Consider the following 17234-nt stretch of genomic DNA (forward strand, 5'->3'; position numbering starts at 1 on the left):
ATTCACAAGTTCTCCCTATGGTCGAGAACTATGATTACACTCTTGGAGAAACCGTATGAAGTGAGCCCCATAGCATCATCTACCAGGCGCTATGCAAGTCTAACACACAGATAAAGGACGAAGGAGGGTTCTTCAGTTACTGCTCTCGACAGAGCTTTGCTGCACTGGATTTCCCAATCACACCAATAAAAACTTGTATACGCCTATCTCCAAAGTTAGTCTGACACAAGAGACTGACTGAAAGTTAATAAATGAACAAACTACCTATCTCTCTGCTACAAGAATAGATAGAAAAGCTTGAATGTAGTATTTATTTTGTGAATTTACATGTGAAGCCATTTACAAAAGAAAAGATACAGACAGATGCAGCTTTCAGTGCAGTTTCAAATATGTTCACAACAGGCAAAAGTTTGTGAGTATTTGGAATGACAGTACTGAATGGCACATGCTTCGTGTTTCCTACCCAGCCCCAAGAAAGAAGGGAGTAGAGTAGAAAATGTCAGTATAACGTAAATACAGCCATGCAAATAAAAACTTTTTAAGCGAAGAGGTCACATTCGGAGATGTAGGACATTTCTGTACTTACGGCTGTCATCACTGGATAATTATTTCAGAACAAAATGAAGAGTGCTCCAACTTTCCATTATCCCAATCAATCACCTTAAATCATATTAACTGCCCCCACTGAAATCAGCCACAGGCTTACCAATATTGTTCAAAGACTATGTAAGAGGAGTCAGTCATTTCTAATAGTTTCTAAAAAAGACAGCAATTGTAGCGAAATCATATTTGGTTTCAGTGGGATAAAGCACCCTTTTAAAATAAGAGTGTAAAACTGTAAAATGCTCCTTTACTCTCAACAATGTAAACTATAATTAGACTTCATGTCCATACACCTTAACAGACTTGCTTTTTTAAAATATCTTTTCACGTAAATAAACCTCTACGTGAATCTTAGAAACAGACTCAGCAAGAACACACCCCCCGCCACACACACACACACACCAGAAAATCCAGCATATAAATAAGCAAAAGGAGAGTCTGTGAAAGTGATGGACACAACCGTAGCGATTCCAAAGAGAGATGAGGTACAGATAAAAATGAGCAACCAAAGTAAAGTCAGCTGTCCGTGTCCCTCGTGATGTGGACATGGACCATCAGTCCTCAGAGGGCAAATCTGCCGCAATACAAAAAGTACTCTATATACCGAACCTCTGAAAATACTGGCTCAACATCCCTTAAGTTAACACAGCCACAGCTAAAGCACTGAACTTGTCATTCCAAGAGTGTGCTCTGGCTTCAGGACTGACATCCTTTTTGAACCTTACCATATTTCTGTCACTAGAAAACTTAAACTAATTAAATATTCCTATATATCATAACATGAACTCCATCTGTATGTGGGTTGCTCACATACACCCACTCTCCTTAAGAAGCATACTATTAAATAGTACTTACTATGGAATAGGCACAAGCAATTATATACACGTCTCTTTCATCTTACCTTCCTTGTTCAGCCTCTCATTAATAGTCGTCTCATACGAGTATCAATCAGAATATTTTGCTTCTGCATAATTTCCTTAAGTACTACGGAATCAGAGGCGCTGAGCATGCTGACAATAGCTTAGTCTTTCAGTTTTACTGAAAACCATATTGAAGCTTTTCATCCTTCAAAAAAATTAAAAAGAATTGAATATAAAAGAAGTCTATTTTACAGCACTTACCATGTTAAAGGCCAACACACTATAAAATACTCATATATTATACAAACAGCTATAAAAAGAAAATCATTCAGAACATAATCCCCACCCCAATATAAAAAAAACCAAATCAACAAATCAAAGTTTTTATTTGCATGGCCAATTACTGTTTGTACTCTACAAGTTTGTTTTAATATCCCTTTAACGTGTTCTAAGCTTTTGTAGCACAGGGAATAAAAGCTGCAAGACTGCAAACTTCCTTCAACAGCCACGCCCACAACACCCAAACATGAAACAGATGGAATGAATGACACCATCACAAAGGGATACTAGGTTCCACCATTCAACACATGTCATGACAGTGTCCTCAGGGTTCTTTTAAAAAGAGTCAGTCTGCTTTCCCCTTGGTTTTATAAGGTCGGCGGTTTTAATCCATATTTCTTTGCTACTTCTGTCTGGGCATGGGCAGCATCACAAAGTGAATACAGATGAGCCATCTCCATTTCCGATTTGGCCAGGTTGATAGCTTTGTTGAACATGTCAATGGCTTTCTCCATGTTTCCTCTAAAAAAAAAAAAAAAGAAAAGCAAAATGTCAAAGATTCCTTAACAAGCACTTTTCAATAACCAATAAAGTCTGTGTTGCATGAAGCATTCAACTATAATTTAATAAAATGTTTCTTTCAATATAAACCAGAGTGCCTAGCACAGCACACTACAAGTACCAAAGAATTCTATTCTTAAAAAATACTAGTCTATTCCCATTCTGTAGGCTGCCATTTTGTTGACCATGTCCTTAGAGGTCTGATCTCCAAAATATACAAAAAATTCAAGAAATTAGTCACCAAAAGAACACATAATCCAATAAAAAAAATGAAGTACAGCCCTAAACAGAGAACTCTTAACAGAATAATCTAAAATAGCTGAAAGACACTTAAGGAAATGTTCAACATCCTTAGTCATCAGAGAAACGCAAATCAAAACACTCTGAGATTCTACCTTACACCTGTAAGAATGGTCAAGATCAAAAACACTGATGACAACTTATGCTGGAGAGGTTGTGGGGTAAAGGGAACACTCCTGCATTGCTGGTGGGAGTGCAAACTGGTACAGCCCCTTTGGATGTCAGTGTGGTGATTTCTCAGAAAATTAGGAAACAACCTTCCTCAAGACCCAGTAATACCACTTTTGGGTATTTATCCAAAGGATGCTCAATTGTGCCACAAGGACATGTGCTCAACTATGTTTACAGCAGCTTTGTTTATCATAGCCAGAACCTGGAAACAACCTAAATGCCCCTCGACTGAAGAATGGATAAGGAAATATGTGATACGTTTACATAATGGAGTACTACACAGCAGAAAAAAATAATGACATCTTGAATTTTGCAGGAAAATGGATGGAGCTAGAAAACATTATTTTGAGTGAGGTAACCCAGACCCAGAAAGACAATTATCACATGGACTCATTCATAAGTGGTTTTTAAACAAAGAAAAACAGCCTACAAATCACGATCCCAGAGAACTTAGACAACAATGAGGACACTAAGAGAGACATACATAGATCTAATCTACATGGGAAGTAGAAAAAGACAAGATCTCCTGAGCAAATTGGGAGCATGGGGACCTTGGGGGAAGGTTGAAGGAGAGAGGGGAGAGGCAGGAAGGGGAGCAGAGAAAAATGTACAGCTCAATAAAAATAAAAAAAAAAAATACTATTCCACATTATTTTGTATTCTTCATTTAAATACAGTGAGACTAGAGCAGTTATTATTTAAAAATCACAACTCTTCCTGGATCCTAAAGTCTCCATGTTTTTGCTGAAATGAGAGGCCCACGGCAACAGCCTCAGAGAACACTAGCAGCCCTCAATGGCTAGACCTTCAAGGACTGGGTTAAGTCCACACTCCTATTACCTCACCTCTATCCCCAAATGCTCAAACCTGTGAGCTTCTATGCAGTTACAGGTCAATCTCAGTTCCTCAGTCAAACCAACTGTGATCACAAAGATCCCCAACTATCACCTCTGCTTAACTCTGGTCAAATCCTTGCCTTCTAGAACCCACTTCAAATATGATTTTATATAAAATATTACCCTACCTTCTCTTCCCAGGAGAATTATCCACTTTATTCCCAATATTCCCCAGAGTCCTCTTATCCCTGTATACATAGGCACCATCTATCTCACTGATAGAAATCTTTCAGATCCTATACCTAATAAATGGATGAACATGCTATGTCTAACCAAGTTCACCTCTTACATTTATGTGTAGCTAGGTTTTACAGTTACTAAGAAACAGCTGTTTAGGAAAACTACGCGTGCATGCATGTGTGCGTGTGTAATCCTATAACTAAAATCAAAAGTCAATACTATAGAACCGTCAGTTAAACTGCCAAGGTAACCCATATTTAACTTCCTACAGCATATGACTAACACAATGAACTACTTTAGGAGTTTATATGGGGCTGTTTTTGCAATAGCCAGAAGAGCTACAAAATATTAACAGAACCAACAGTATTAATCATTTGCTTTTAAGTAGGACCTACAATGAACTCTTTCTTTTTTAATGAGACAAGATTTCTAGCCCAGCCTTATCTAAAACTCCCCATGTAGCTTAGGAGAACCCTGAGTTTGTATGATCCTTCTGCTTCAATGTCCAGAGTTCTTTCAGAATCTGCCCCATGCCCAGCTGTGGTGCTGGGGAATGGACTCAGGGCTTCAGGCATGCTGGGCAAGCACTCTATCAACTAAGCTCTATCCCCAACGAACTGTTAAAGTACAACTGAACTCATAAAATTCCCTCAACCCCCATCCACTTAAGACAATGTCTATGAAAACTTTAAATGAAATGTAAAGTGTTTTTACAGGCATCAATCTAAGAAGAATTCAGAGCTTTGCTCAACCATAATTAGGAACCTATTCTATTCTAGTAAAGCACTATTTGCAATAACAAATTAGTAATTAAGAAATGATATTTGTATATACCTGCCATCAGGAGAACCACAAATGTTTTGTCAGTCTTTTGGAGGAAAGAGAGCCATAGGGAGAACGGACTAATAAGAGTTAAGAGGACTTATGCTGACTCCTGACAAGTGATGGTGGGGATCTGTCACCTTGACAGCAATGAAGTACGGACTCAAATCTTGTTCTCACTAATGTCTCAGTGTGACCTTGTTAGTCTAATCAGCCTGAGCATTTGTTTCTATACTCTTAATCCTATATCGGGATCATTAAAAGGCCACCAGAAGCAAAATTTGGAAGATACACTGACTAAACCATGTTTCAGGTGTTTGTCTTCGCACAGATACAATAAAAGTGAAAAAGGAAATCATACACAATACATAAAGAACCAGTTTCACTTGCTAAGTCATAAGCATGACAGCTCTTATAAGTGTAGCTTTTAATCTGAAAAAAAATAATGAAATGAGGCAAATCCAAATCCCCTAATTTCTAAGAAAGTGTGCATCAAAGTTCAGCAAGCTTTAAACAGTTAATGAAGATCGGCTGATAATCAAAAGTATGTAATGAGAACAAAACCCAAAAATCGACGGTGCTTCATTACATTTCTAAGAATAGACTCTACAAGTTACCTCTGCACTTCAATGGTTCCCATGGTTTCATATGCAAAATCACATTTGTTGTCAATCTCAATAGCTTTGCTAATAAGCTCCAAGCCTTTATCCAAATCTTGCTTCCACTGAAGTTGAAGTAAACTGGAAATGCAAAAAAGGGCATAAATATAAATATATGATTTGGTCTCTGCCCTCAATAAACTTGTAATTTAATTTTCTAGGAAAAGCAAAGACTAAAGCGGAAAACAATCAACAAGGCCCCCGAAAGCTTTGGGCCCCAACTTCTGATGTGGAAGTGCATAGCCACCGATTATCATAAAGTAATGATTCAGTCTTTCTTGTCTCTGTATTTCTAAGAAACAGAGACAGCTGACTATAAATACCAAGAATGATCTACCTGCTTCCAAAGCCCCTAACCTCTCTCCCTACCACCCTTGTCCAGGAACCAGTCAACCTGTGGTCTCAGCTGTGTTTGGTTTCACTTCATGAGAATAAAAAGTATGTTAGACACACTGCCAAAAAACTGTCTTGCATATTGAGGCTTCTCCCTTTACAGTAAGAATATAAACTATTTTATCCTTACAAAAATAAAATTATTACATTATTTTCAATTTATTGAACATATAAATTCTTAATAATTTGATACAATCATTTTCAAAAAATAACACTTATTTTATAGCCTTTCCATTTTTCCATTTAAGTATATGTGTGTTTCTGTGATTGTATGGCAGGAGAGGTCAGCAGAGGGTGTCAGAAGCACTGGAGTTGGAGTTGTCTGATGACATAGATGTTGGGAACTCAATTTGGGTCCCCTGGAAAATAAGACTGGCTTCAAACTCAAGATCCTCCTGCCTCAGCTACAACAACATACACACACAATTACAAATTAGTTTTGCAGATGGCCATAATTGTATACACTTTAATCCCAACAATACAAGGCAGAAGGAGGTGATCTTTATGCATATACAGCCAGGACTATATAGTAAGACGGTCTCCAAACAAACACATATAAAACTTGCACTTCTTTCTTTCTTTTTTGTTTTTTGAGACAGGGTTTCTCTGAGTAACAGTTCTGGCTGTCCTGGAACTCACCCTGTAGATGAAACTGGCCTTGAACTCACAAGGAACCACCTGCCTCTGCCTCCCAAGTGCTGGGATTAAAGTTGTGCTCCACCACTGCCTGGCTCCAAACTTTCATTCCTAAGAGTCTTCCACAATGTACTGTAATTAAAACGACTAGTTTCATATAATTAGTCACAGTAGAAATACTATGAACTTACAAACTATTGGTAAATTTGAAAAGTAAAATAAGAGATGTTTATCTAAATGGCACCATTAGGTTGTATGTATAACAGAAAAATCTACAATTAATGTTTCCAAATATTATTTAATAAATGAATCCTTTTTGGTTGGGGAAGCTAACATAGATACCTGACCCCCTCTCAGACAAGGTACAAAGTGAGGATTGACACCCAAATTGTCCTCTCATGTCCACCATTGCAAGTGTGTGTCCACATTCACACATGCACACATCACATACCCATATGCACAAAGATTAAAAAATCTACATACTGTAAGAAATCTATCAATTAATTCATTGGTACATTTCTGTAAGGTTAAAAGAAATATTCTATTACTGTAAAAGAAATTTGTGTCTTATTGGAACAACAGAACCAGAAAAATACATACCCTTTATGAACATAAGTTGTAGCATTATCTGGTTCCAAATCAATACATTTATCATACATTTCATCAGCTTTACCAAACTGTTGTTGATCTGTTAATGCCTATGTGAAGAGAAACTTCAGTTATATATATTAATGTAATTGCTAACCTGAAAATTAAAAGTATACTGCTTATTATTTAACCATCAAATTACTGCCTGAAATTAAGCCAGTTTAAATTTTACATCTTAATTACTCAAGTTTTTAGGTTGTACCTACTATAAGTATGAGATCTCAACTGTCCTCTCTTCTCATGAATAGTTAAATGAAATCAAGGAGTCTGGGAAACTGAATAATACAGAGGGGCTACTTAATGAAAGCTATGTCACCACACTTTCACAAGTCTATACTTGTACTCAGAATTTATCATACTAATATGAAGGGAATTAGTCTAAGGGCTAGACTCATTTCTAAAGTGTACATTAACTGTTACCAGATTTTCATGAATACCAGAGCGTATCAAGGCTTTAACTTGGAGATGTGCTGGCACCTAAGTCCATGCTTTCAGAATTAACACAAAAACTGATACTGTATACCTTTCATAGGAGCAACAGAAAACAAGCCTAGATTTATATATGTGTAAAGTCACACTAAAATGCTCAGGAAAGGGGCTGGAGAAATGGCTCAGTGGTTAAGAGCACTGACTGCTCTTCCAGAGGTCCTGAGTTCAATTCCCAGCAACCACATGGTGGCTCACAACCATCTGTAATGAGACCCGGTTCCCCCTTCTGGCCTGCAGGCACACATGGAAGGAATGTTGAACACATAATAAATAAATAAATCTTTAAAAAAAAAAATGCTCAGTGAATTAATGCTAGTGCCACTGTGAAGAGACTGTGTACGAATCAAACCCACTTAAAAGGGAAAAGAGAAGGGTGTGATTTAGCTACAGATCTTCCTGGTGCTAGCTGCACTAAAGGGCAGGTCTTTGCTTTCCTAGTTCCTAACAGCAATCTATCCAAAAAAAGTCCTGAATTCTACAACAAAGGATGGCTACTCACCACTGTTTGTCTTAGTTTACCTTTGTATATAGTTTTACACAATGCATGCTCTTGCCTTTTTTTTTTTTTGCCTTTTCAAAAACAGTTTCTCTGTGTAGCCCTGATCATCCTAGAACTTGTTCAGCAGACCAGGCTGGCCTTGAACTCAGAGACCTCCCCCCCCCCCCAGTGCTGGGATTAAAGGTGTAGGCCACCACTGCCAGGCTAGTGCGTGCTTTTATAGTGAATTTGCAAGTGTAGTAAGCAACACTGCTTCATTTTTATAAAGAACTAGAAGGAACTAGGAATAAAGAAACAACAACTTCTAGCTTGTTCCACATCATAGATTAACAGTTGTTGCCCAGGGGCATGTAAGACACATTGGAAGAACAGCCCCACACAAATCAACCCTTTTACAGGCCTCCCTCCAATAAACTTATGAAATGACACTAAAAGCATGAAGAATAACATTTAGACATGCAATTTTTAAAAGATAGCAACTTTTTAATGTTTTCTATTTCTATGATATTTATGGGAAAGCTCTTGGGGTTTTCTTTTGTAATTAAAAGAAGTTGGAATCTGAGAATGGTGACAAAGGCTCACAATCTCAGCACTTAGCTTAGAACAGGGAGATCATGAGTTCAAGGCCACCTTGGGTTGCATAATAAGATCCTGTCTCACAAAAGGAAAAGATAAATACAGAAAAGGCAAATTTTAGCTGAAAGACAAAGGGAAGAATTATTTACTAATGTAGATGACTCAAAAATCAATGCTTTTAAGAATCTCAAATTAGAATAAAGTTAATTTGGGTTTAAATCATGCTTTCTGTAGGTTCAACTCTAAAGCAATAAAGTTTCAAGAACTTTTAGCCAGGTTTCATGTAGCTCAGTGGCTCAAAAGTCCTGGCTGCTCTCCCAGAGAACATAGGTTTGATACCCAGCACCCACATGATAGTTAACAACTACCTGCAACTCTAATATCAAGGAATTCTGGCTTGGAGTGGTGAGGGTTAGAAAGTTCTCACTTGGCCGGGCGGTGGTGGCGCACGCCTTTAATCCCAGCACTTGGGAGGCAGAGGCAGGTGGATCTCTGTGAGTTCGAGACCAGCCTGGTCTACAAGAGCTAGTTCCAGGACAGGCTCCAAAACCACAGAGAAACCCTGTCTCGAAAAACCAAAAAAAAAAAAAAAAGAAAGTTCTCACTTGGTAAGCACATATATGACATTAGAACATTCCAAGAAAGATTAATATGTTCTCCTGTGCAAGGATGACAGGCAGTGTCATTAAGTAAACAGTTCGGAAAACTATGTTATTAAATGGGGTAACCTAGACTCAGAAAGACAAATATCACATGGTCATCTCATGTGTACATACAAGCGTTGAATTTTTATGTGTTTATGAATGGATATAAGTGTAGGTACAGGTCATGAAACTAGAAAGAGGACCACTAACTAGTCTGTAAAAAGAGGTCCTATGGGAGATAAGAAGGTAACAGAATACATGTAACATAAAAGCAAAAAAGTAACCAAGAAGGTGGAAGGGAAGAGCAAGAGAAAGATTAAGAAAAAGAAACTTAATTTTTTTTTTTTTAAAAAAAAGAAAAATAGAGAAATGATGTATGATGATACTGGAAAAAAACTCATTACTTTGTATGCTAATTAATAAGAATCTTAAAAGAGAAAATAAGCTGTTACAGCTTAGATAGCCATTTAAAGGGTTTTGGTCAAGCAAAAAGACCTCATACCAAGGATATTTCCCTATCATTTAAGGGTAAATTACTTTTCCAATCCAGTCCTGCTAAAAGCATGAGAGAAATGCTTGCCCAGAACTTCTCTGCCTTCTACGCTTAGAATTCAGGACCATGCCATGGGCCTTGACATGATCAAAGCACAAACAGCACTGCTGCACCCACAGAAATGCGATCAGGCTAGCACAATCCCATACTGGGACCCAGTTTACAAATGCAGTCCTTAAAAAAACTGTTTATACTTACCTGGGCATAAAGTGCATAGCCTTCAGCACACCTTGGAAATTTCTTTATGACCTCTTCAAAACCTTTCATAGCTGCTTGGACTTGTGAAGAATTGTTTGCTGTATATGCCTGGCGATACTGTTTAAAAATCAGAACACTCAAGTCAAAGAGCTAAAAACACTTCTGGAATCTTAACATATAGAAGATACGGAACATTACAAAAGTGTTTCCAGAAAAGCAGGTGACCTGTTAATACAATTTGCTGTATCCAAAAAGACTCTAAGGAACAACTAGGCAGCAGAGAATCAAACACTATGCTGGGACTGCAGGTCACTGGGTGTTCTAAAGCAAGCAGAAGGAGTCTTCTGGCCTTGGAATAGTTTGAATGAGAATGGCCCTCACAGAGTCATAAATCTGAATGCTCAGTCCTCAGTTCTTTGGTGGGAATAATTAGGTGTAGCCTTATAGGAGATGTGTCCCTAAAGGTGGACTTTGAGGCTTCAAAGGCCCAGTTTCTCTTCCTATCTCTCTCCTCCCTCCCTCCCATGGATCAGATGTAAGCTCTCAACTACTGTTTCAGCACAATGGCTACCTGCCTTCTGATGATAATGGGCTAGTCCTTTCAGATCGTGGGACCCAATTAAACGCTTTCTCTTCTAAGATGTTAAGTAAGCATATACACGGCATAATTTTGATTTACTTTTCTGAAGTGCCAAAATTCAAAACAAGGACCTCACACAGGTTAAGCCTTCACATACTCTATCACCAAGCTATAGCCTACCTACAGACTTTTTAATGTAGTTAATTTTATTTTCATCTTAAGCCCGTAACATTAATATTTATTTGTTTATTTGTTAGGGTTTTTCAAGACAGGGTTTCTCTGTAGCTTTGGAGCCTTCCTGGAACTTGCTGTGTAGACCAGGCTGGCCTCGAATTCACAGAGATTCCACCTGTCTCTGCCTCTCGAGTGCTGGGATTAAAGGAGTGCGCCACCACCGCCACCCGGCTCAACAAAAATATTTATGGCATAACTTTCTTTATAGGGAAAATTATTCTAGGGCTAGCCACAGGGAAATCATAAGCAGTTAAGTCATGTTGTGACTATAAATTATTTCTTCAAATTGTTTTTGAAACCTTTACACTAGCTTATAGTAGTGAATCAATTCTGTTATAAACTCTGGGTCTGGGTGGTAGGGCTGCAACCCCAGCATGAGAAGGTGAGGCAGGAGGGTTGGGAGGCCATGGTCAACTATATACCCATTAACACGCATCAAACATCTTTTCTCCCTGAAATCACCATTTGATTTCATTCATTTGAAATGAGATGCCCTTTTTTTTTTTTAACTGAATGCAACAAAATACAAATGGTGCTTATGAAATCACAGGTGAAAACAGCACCTACCAATGCAAAACACTTCTGAGCTTGTGCCAGAGCAAACTTGGGTCTTAATTTAATGCATGCATCAAAATCCGCCACTGCTTCTTCAACTAGATCCAGCAGAATTTTCAGCTAGGGAAGAACTCATAATTAAATGCAGTCAGAATAGTAGGCTCAACATTTGAACTTGCACCATACTTCTATTCTGTTATCATAGTTAATGCTCAGCATTTATTAATTTATTCAACATAAAATTACTTTGCAGGAAAAAAAGTCATGATTCTACAACCTCAAAACTGGTGTTTGATTTAAAAATAAAACATGATAATCCATTTTCCCTGTAATTTAAATAAAAATTAAGAAATGTAAAAACCTTAAGTGCCTCTCTACTTAATTTCAAATCAGGTTAGACTTTATATAATTATCATTCAATTAATTTCAATATAGTAAAAATAAAGACGGAAATGGCAAGAATTTTTAAAATGTTATTTCAACACCATGTAAAACCTTTCAGAAACATTGGACAAAATTTTCCCCTAGAAAGGACTTCAAGTCAGGTACATCTGTATTCCCAGTACTCAGGCTGCTGAGGCAGGAGGACCATGTGCTCAGATGAGCTTGCACAACAGGAGAGACTTAGGTCTAAAATAAATAAATATTCTTATTTTTAGTTGTTATAGAAACTGTTCTTCCCTTCTACTACACTGTACAGTAAGAAACCACAGTAAGCAAACAAGACTGGGTGTGTTCTGGGTATCTGGCTCCCTGGATAGTGCTGGGTAGTTTACAACTGCCTACCACTCCAGCTCTAGTGGGTCCTACAGATCTACACATGTAATCATAAACAATTATTACAATGGTTGCTAAGTGGGATTAGTGTTTATTCACTGAAACCTAGAAACCCGGTACACCTAATAAACTAGCTGATCTGGTAAGCCCACACTTTTCCCTTTCTTCCACAATACCAAAATTATAATAAATTTCATCATAAAGATGTAAGTAAATACAGGCCAATTCAATATACAAAACATTTAAACGTCAAGAAATCCTGAAAAGCAGTTATCAAGTTATCGACCAGAATTCCAGGTAAGACCAGATCTACCTGTCCTCGGTGGTGATAAACGTCTGAATTCTGAGGATCGATCTCGGCAGCCATGTTGAAATCCTGTGTCGAGAGCATGGGCTGCTGCTGCTGCATGCACATGGTGCCTCTTTTGATAAGGGCGTTTGCTCGAAGCTACACACCCAAAGTAAGAAAAAGTTCCTGTTAATTTTACAGTTCAATTTACATTAAAAAATTACCATAAAGTTCACCCCTCAAAGACTATATGCAAGTTTGTTAGTACATTAACTAAAAATTTCAGAGCATTTTTATCATACCCAGAGAACACACACAAGCATAACGCTTCCAATCTAATGCCCAGAAACCACTTACCTCTAGTCTATTTCCTCACATTTGAAATGTCTCACTGGGTTTTCATTTAGAATTTTCATCGGAGTGGCATGTATTAGAATTCTTCTTATGGCACAGTGATACTTAATTTCCAAAGCATCTTTACCACTCTATATTCCATTACAGTAATGCATGGTTCCAATTTCCCTATATCCTTACCAGTATTTGTTATAATCCATGTTTTTATATTTATAGTCTTACTGTCTGTGCTTTCTATTTTTTTTATTTAAATAATTACAGTCATCAGAATAGGAATGAATGAAGCAGTACTTAATGAAGTTTTGGTTGGTGCTGCCCTAGCAGGTAGTGCTGCTGGAGTACTTTTTTCATGCTGTCATTGGTCATTTGTAGAATATTCTTTGGTGTCGGGCGATGGTGGCGCACGCCTTTAATCCCAGCACTCGGGAGGCAGAGGCAGGCGGATCTCTGTGAGTTCGAGACCAGCCTGGTCTACAAGAGCTAGTTCCAGGACAGGCTCCAAAACCACAGAGAAACCCTGTCTTGAAAAACCAAAAAAAAAAAAAAAAAAAAGAATATTCTTTGGTGAATTGTTGAAATCTTTCGTACATTTTCAGATTAGGTTCCATTTTTACTGTTGGGTTCTAAGCTTTTATTTTCAATTACAAAGCCTTTATCATACAAACGCTTCCTGAGTATTTTCTTCCATTCTTTGGAAGGTATTTTCAGTTTTCTGCTATCGTTCTTTCAAGTGCAGGCTTACTTTAAACTACCTACAACCTCAATCACACAAGTACAGGCCACCATGCCCAGCTCAAAAGCTGTTCTTTTCCTGTGTGCACACACATGCATGCACGAGCATCTGCCACAGAATGTGTGGAAGTCAGAGGACATTGCTTGAGTCCATCCTTTCTTCTACCACAGGGATCGAGGAATAGAACTCAAGTTGTCAACTCTGGGAGCAAGTTCTTTACCTACTGAGCCATTTTGGTGGCACCTTTTTTCTTTTTTGAAGTTGTATTTTAGGTTTCATATCTCAGAAACCCCTTCCTAATACAAGGTAACCAATACTTATTCCTATATGTTTTTCTTGCAAGTTTTATTCTTAGTTCTTACATTCAGGTTTCTGGTTCCTTTTGCGTTAATTTTTATACATGATGTATAATAGAGATTACTGTTTCTAGCTGTTAAAGCTAAAAGTCACAATCATAAATATAGGCCATTTCTTCAAGCAATAATGCATATGCTTCACAGCAGAATACAATAGTTTTAGTAATCAGGAAATCAATATGAAAGAAATTAAGGAAAATTTTGTAGAGTATCTTCAATATGAAAATTTAACTTCAAAAGGATTAACAATCAGGTGGTGGTGCCGCACGCCTTTCATCCCAGTACTTGGGAGGCGGAGGCAGGAGGATCTCTGTGCACTGGTCTACAGAGCTAGTTCCAAGAACAGCTAGGGCTACACACTGTTATCGTTTGGAAAACCCAAAAAGGATCTTAACAATCCTTACAATCACTATCACCATTATCCAAAGACAATCTTTTACAGTAGGGCATAGTCACAAGAGGAAACTAACAGTAATAAATGCTGTAGAGAAATATGTCTGTTTTCTTACCTGGACATAAACAGTACTGCTTCATATTTACTACACAAATATTAATAGATGTAGATTCCTCAAAATAACGAGTAGCCTTCCCAAGAACTGCTAGTGAAATGCTAAGGCATAGAGCACTGCAGCTGTAGAGAAACCACGCTCACTTTCTAGCTTCCCATGCACACACACTTTCAACTGTACCTTCACATTAGCGTCCTTCAAACTGATGACCTTATCTAAGTCAGGTTTGGCTGCGTTGGCACTGCCAATGAGCAGGTAGAAGGTGGCTCGTAGTAGTAAAGCTTCTGCCATATATTTGCCTTGAGCTTCTATTTCCTTTGAGCATTCACTTATGATTTTGTCATAGTTTTCTTCTTCCATATACTGTTTAGCTTTTAAATAGCCAGAACTGAAGATGAAAGCAAACAGAGAATTAATTTCTAAGGGAAAACCAAATGCTAAAACCTACTATATATGATACTCCAAATTGTCTTTTCTTCCTATATTAATCAGTCGCTATGAGACTAGAGCTATGGCTAGAGGTTAAACTAACTAGGGTTTCTTAATCAACAGAATTGTCTTGATACCTTCAAGAAACAGCTTTCAAGCAGAGGCAGCAGTCACCAGCAGAATGCTTAGGCTAGTACGCTGATTCTGACATTAGGAAAGGTGAGGAGAGCTAATGAGAAAGACACTCTTCTATAACATGGATAAGGACACTGCCTTCCTTCCTGTCGGGGCCATATCAGTAGTGCACTCACAGCTATTTAAGGGCTACGAGAAGAACAAGGAAGAAATAAACAATAATCAAGGCAAGAGGAGTGATCAAACCTGTGTTTTGTACAGATCATTGTTTTGTGGAGGATGGAGTGAGTAAGGAAAACTAGAAGTAAAAACACTAAAGTGCCTCAAAAATAGATATATTGTTCCATCTTAAAAAGTAGACCTAGAATTAACTCAGGTCACCAAAGGTGCAAGACAAGCACCTTTACCCAACAAGCTATCTAGAATGACCTCTCTTTTAAAAACAGAGAATACAATATTCCTCTCCTCCTTCCCTCTCCCCTCCCCTCTCTTTTCCTAGACAGGGTTTCTCTGTGTAGCCCTGGATGTCCTGGAACAGGTCTCTTGCTCTATAGACTAGGCTGGCCTCGAACTCAAAGATCCACCTATCTCTGCTTCCTGAGTGCTGGGGTTAATGGTGTGCACCATCACCACCTGGGTACAACATTCTTCTTCTAAGATGATTGTTGCTACTGGAGATGCTTAATAAAGAGGTTTCTAACTGAAAATACACACACACACACACACACACACACTACAGACTTCTAAGATATTTGATTTATGACAGTTGAACATTAACAAGTTGTGAAAATGGTAGACTTTGGAAGTACATACTTCACATTTTTATCTTGTCTTGAACTAGAGATATGTGGCACAATTCCGTGCAATGGTGCTGAACAGGGGCAGCGAGTCAGAGGTCACAAACACCCAACTAATCACAAGGGCAAATAAATGGCAGTTTATTCTGTTGTTCAGTGGGTTACATAAAGCATCACATACTTGACTTACCACATTTTCAATTTACAAAGTATTGACAGTGCTTTAACCCCTCATAAGTTAAAGGGCATCTGTATTAAAGAGCATTGTACATTAAAGTACAATTTCTCCTTTCAGTAGTTATATTCTAGATCAGTGCTTCTAAACCTGTGGGTTGGACACTACAATTTCTAACAGTAGTAAAATTAGTTATGAGGTAGCAACAAAATAATTCCATGGTCACCACACATGAAGAACTGTATTAAAGGGTTGCAGCATTAGGAAGGGTGAGATCTAGACAGAGAAATGATGTTGGATTTCCTTCTGTACGCTGTGATTACCATTAATGAAAAAAGAAACTGCTTTGGACCTATAGCAGGGCAAAAGTTAGGTAGGCGGGGAGGGGGGGGAGACACGACACTAAACAGAATGCTGGGAGAAAGAAGGCGGAGTCAGAGCGAAGCCATGTAGCCCCCACAGGAGACGGACTCTAGAACTTTAGCTGGTAAGTCACAGCCTCATGGCAATACACAGATTAATAGAAATGGGTTAAATTAATATGTAAGAGTTAGCCAATAAGAAGCTAGATCTAATAGGCCAAGGAATGATTTAATTAATACAGTTTCTGTGAGATTATTTCAGTTTTGGGAGACTGGGACAAATAAGCAGCTCCTTACAACAGAGAAAACTGGTATGTGATTTACAAGAAAAATTCAATCAAATTTTCCTAACTTCACACTAGCTTTTTATTCTCTAATTGTTGCTCAGGTTACTAGCTTCATCAAAGGCTCTGAGTGAGGCCCAACTATAAACCACAAATTGCAGCACCAGCTCCAGTTGTGCTCTTGTGAGTTTCTGTTCATAGCTTGTCATCGCTCACCATGGCTCACAGAATGTGATTAACTTTGCTCTAGTTTTTATGGGGTGAAGCCTATTTATGTAACAGAAGAGGAAATTATCTATATCACTGTTACTAAGTTATATGACATCTGAAACATATTTCCCAACTATGACTTTCTCAAAGATTGCATACCAATTAACATTTACATATCTTGGTGTAATTATGCAGACGTCCTTAAAACTCAGTATGTTTTATTACAAGGAACAGTATTCCTCTCCCTTCCACACACATTAATAAATACCCAATTAGTAATACTATCATCTTCTCTCCAAGAGTGAGTCTAACTGAAAAACACAAGCTTTAGCAAACATGAACAAGAAGCAGTCTAGACGGCATATATATGACATCACAAGGTCTCCAGCCACACAGGAGCTTTCAGCTTTCTATAGTACCAAAGACAAGAAGTCATTAGGAATGTCACTTTCCTGGACAAGAAAAAACCTTTAAATTTAGAGCATCCC

General features: G+C 38.0%; 1 protein-coding gene across 1 annotated transcript in view; it reads right to left on the reverse strand.

Moving 5' to 3' along the window:
- Nucleotides 1-1830: 1830 nt before the first annotated feature.
- The window catches only part of Tomm70 (translocase of outer mitochondrial membrane 70), a 34271-nt gene continuing 18867 nt past the window's right edge, over nt 1831-17234 (reverse strand). The window contains exons 6-12 of the mRNA XM_057763852.1: nt 14535-14742; nt 12427-12561; nt 11349-11456; nt 9968-10084; nt 6961-7058; nt 5290-5412; nt 1831-2264 (exon numbers count right to left, since the gene is read on the reverse strand). Coding sequence (XP_057619835.1) covers nt 2111-2264; nt 5290-5412; nt 6961-7058; nt 9968-10084; nt 11349-11456; nt 12427-12561; nt 14535-14742 — 943 coding nt within the window. The 3' untranslated portion in view covers nt 1831-2110. The remainder of the gene's footprint in view (nt 2265-5289; nt 5413-6960; nt 7059-9967; nt 10085-11348; nt 11457-12426; nt 12562-14534; nt 14743-17234) is intronic.

The sequence above is a fragment of the Chionomys nivalis genome, chromosome 3 (genome assembly GCF_950005125.1).
Source record: "Chionomys nivalis chromosome 3, mChiNiv1.1, whole genome shotgun sequence".
NCBI classification, from domain to species: Eukaryota; Metazoa; Chordata; class Mammalia; order Rodentia; family Cricetidae; genus Chionomys; species Chionomys nivalis.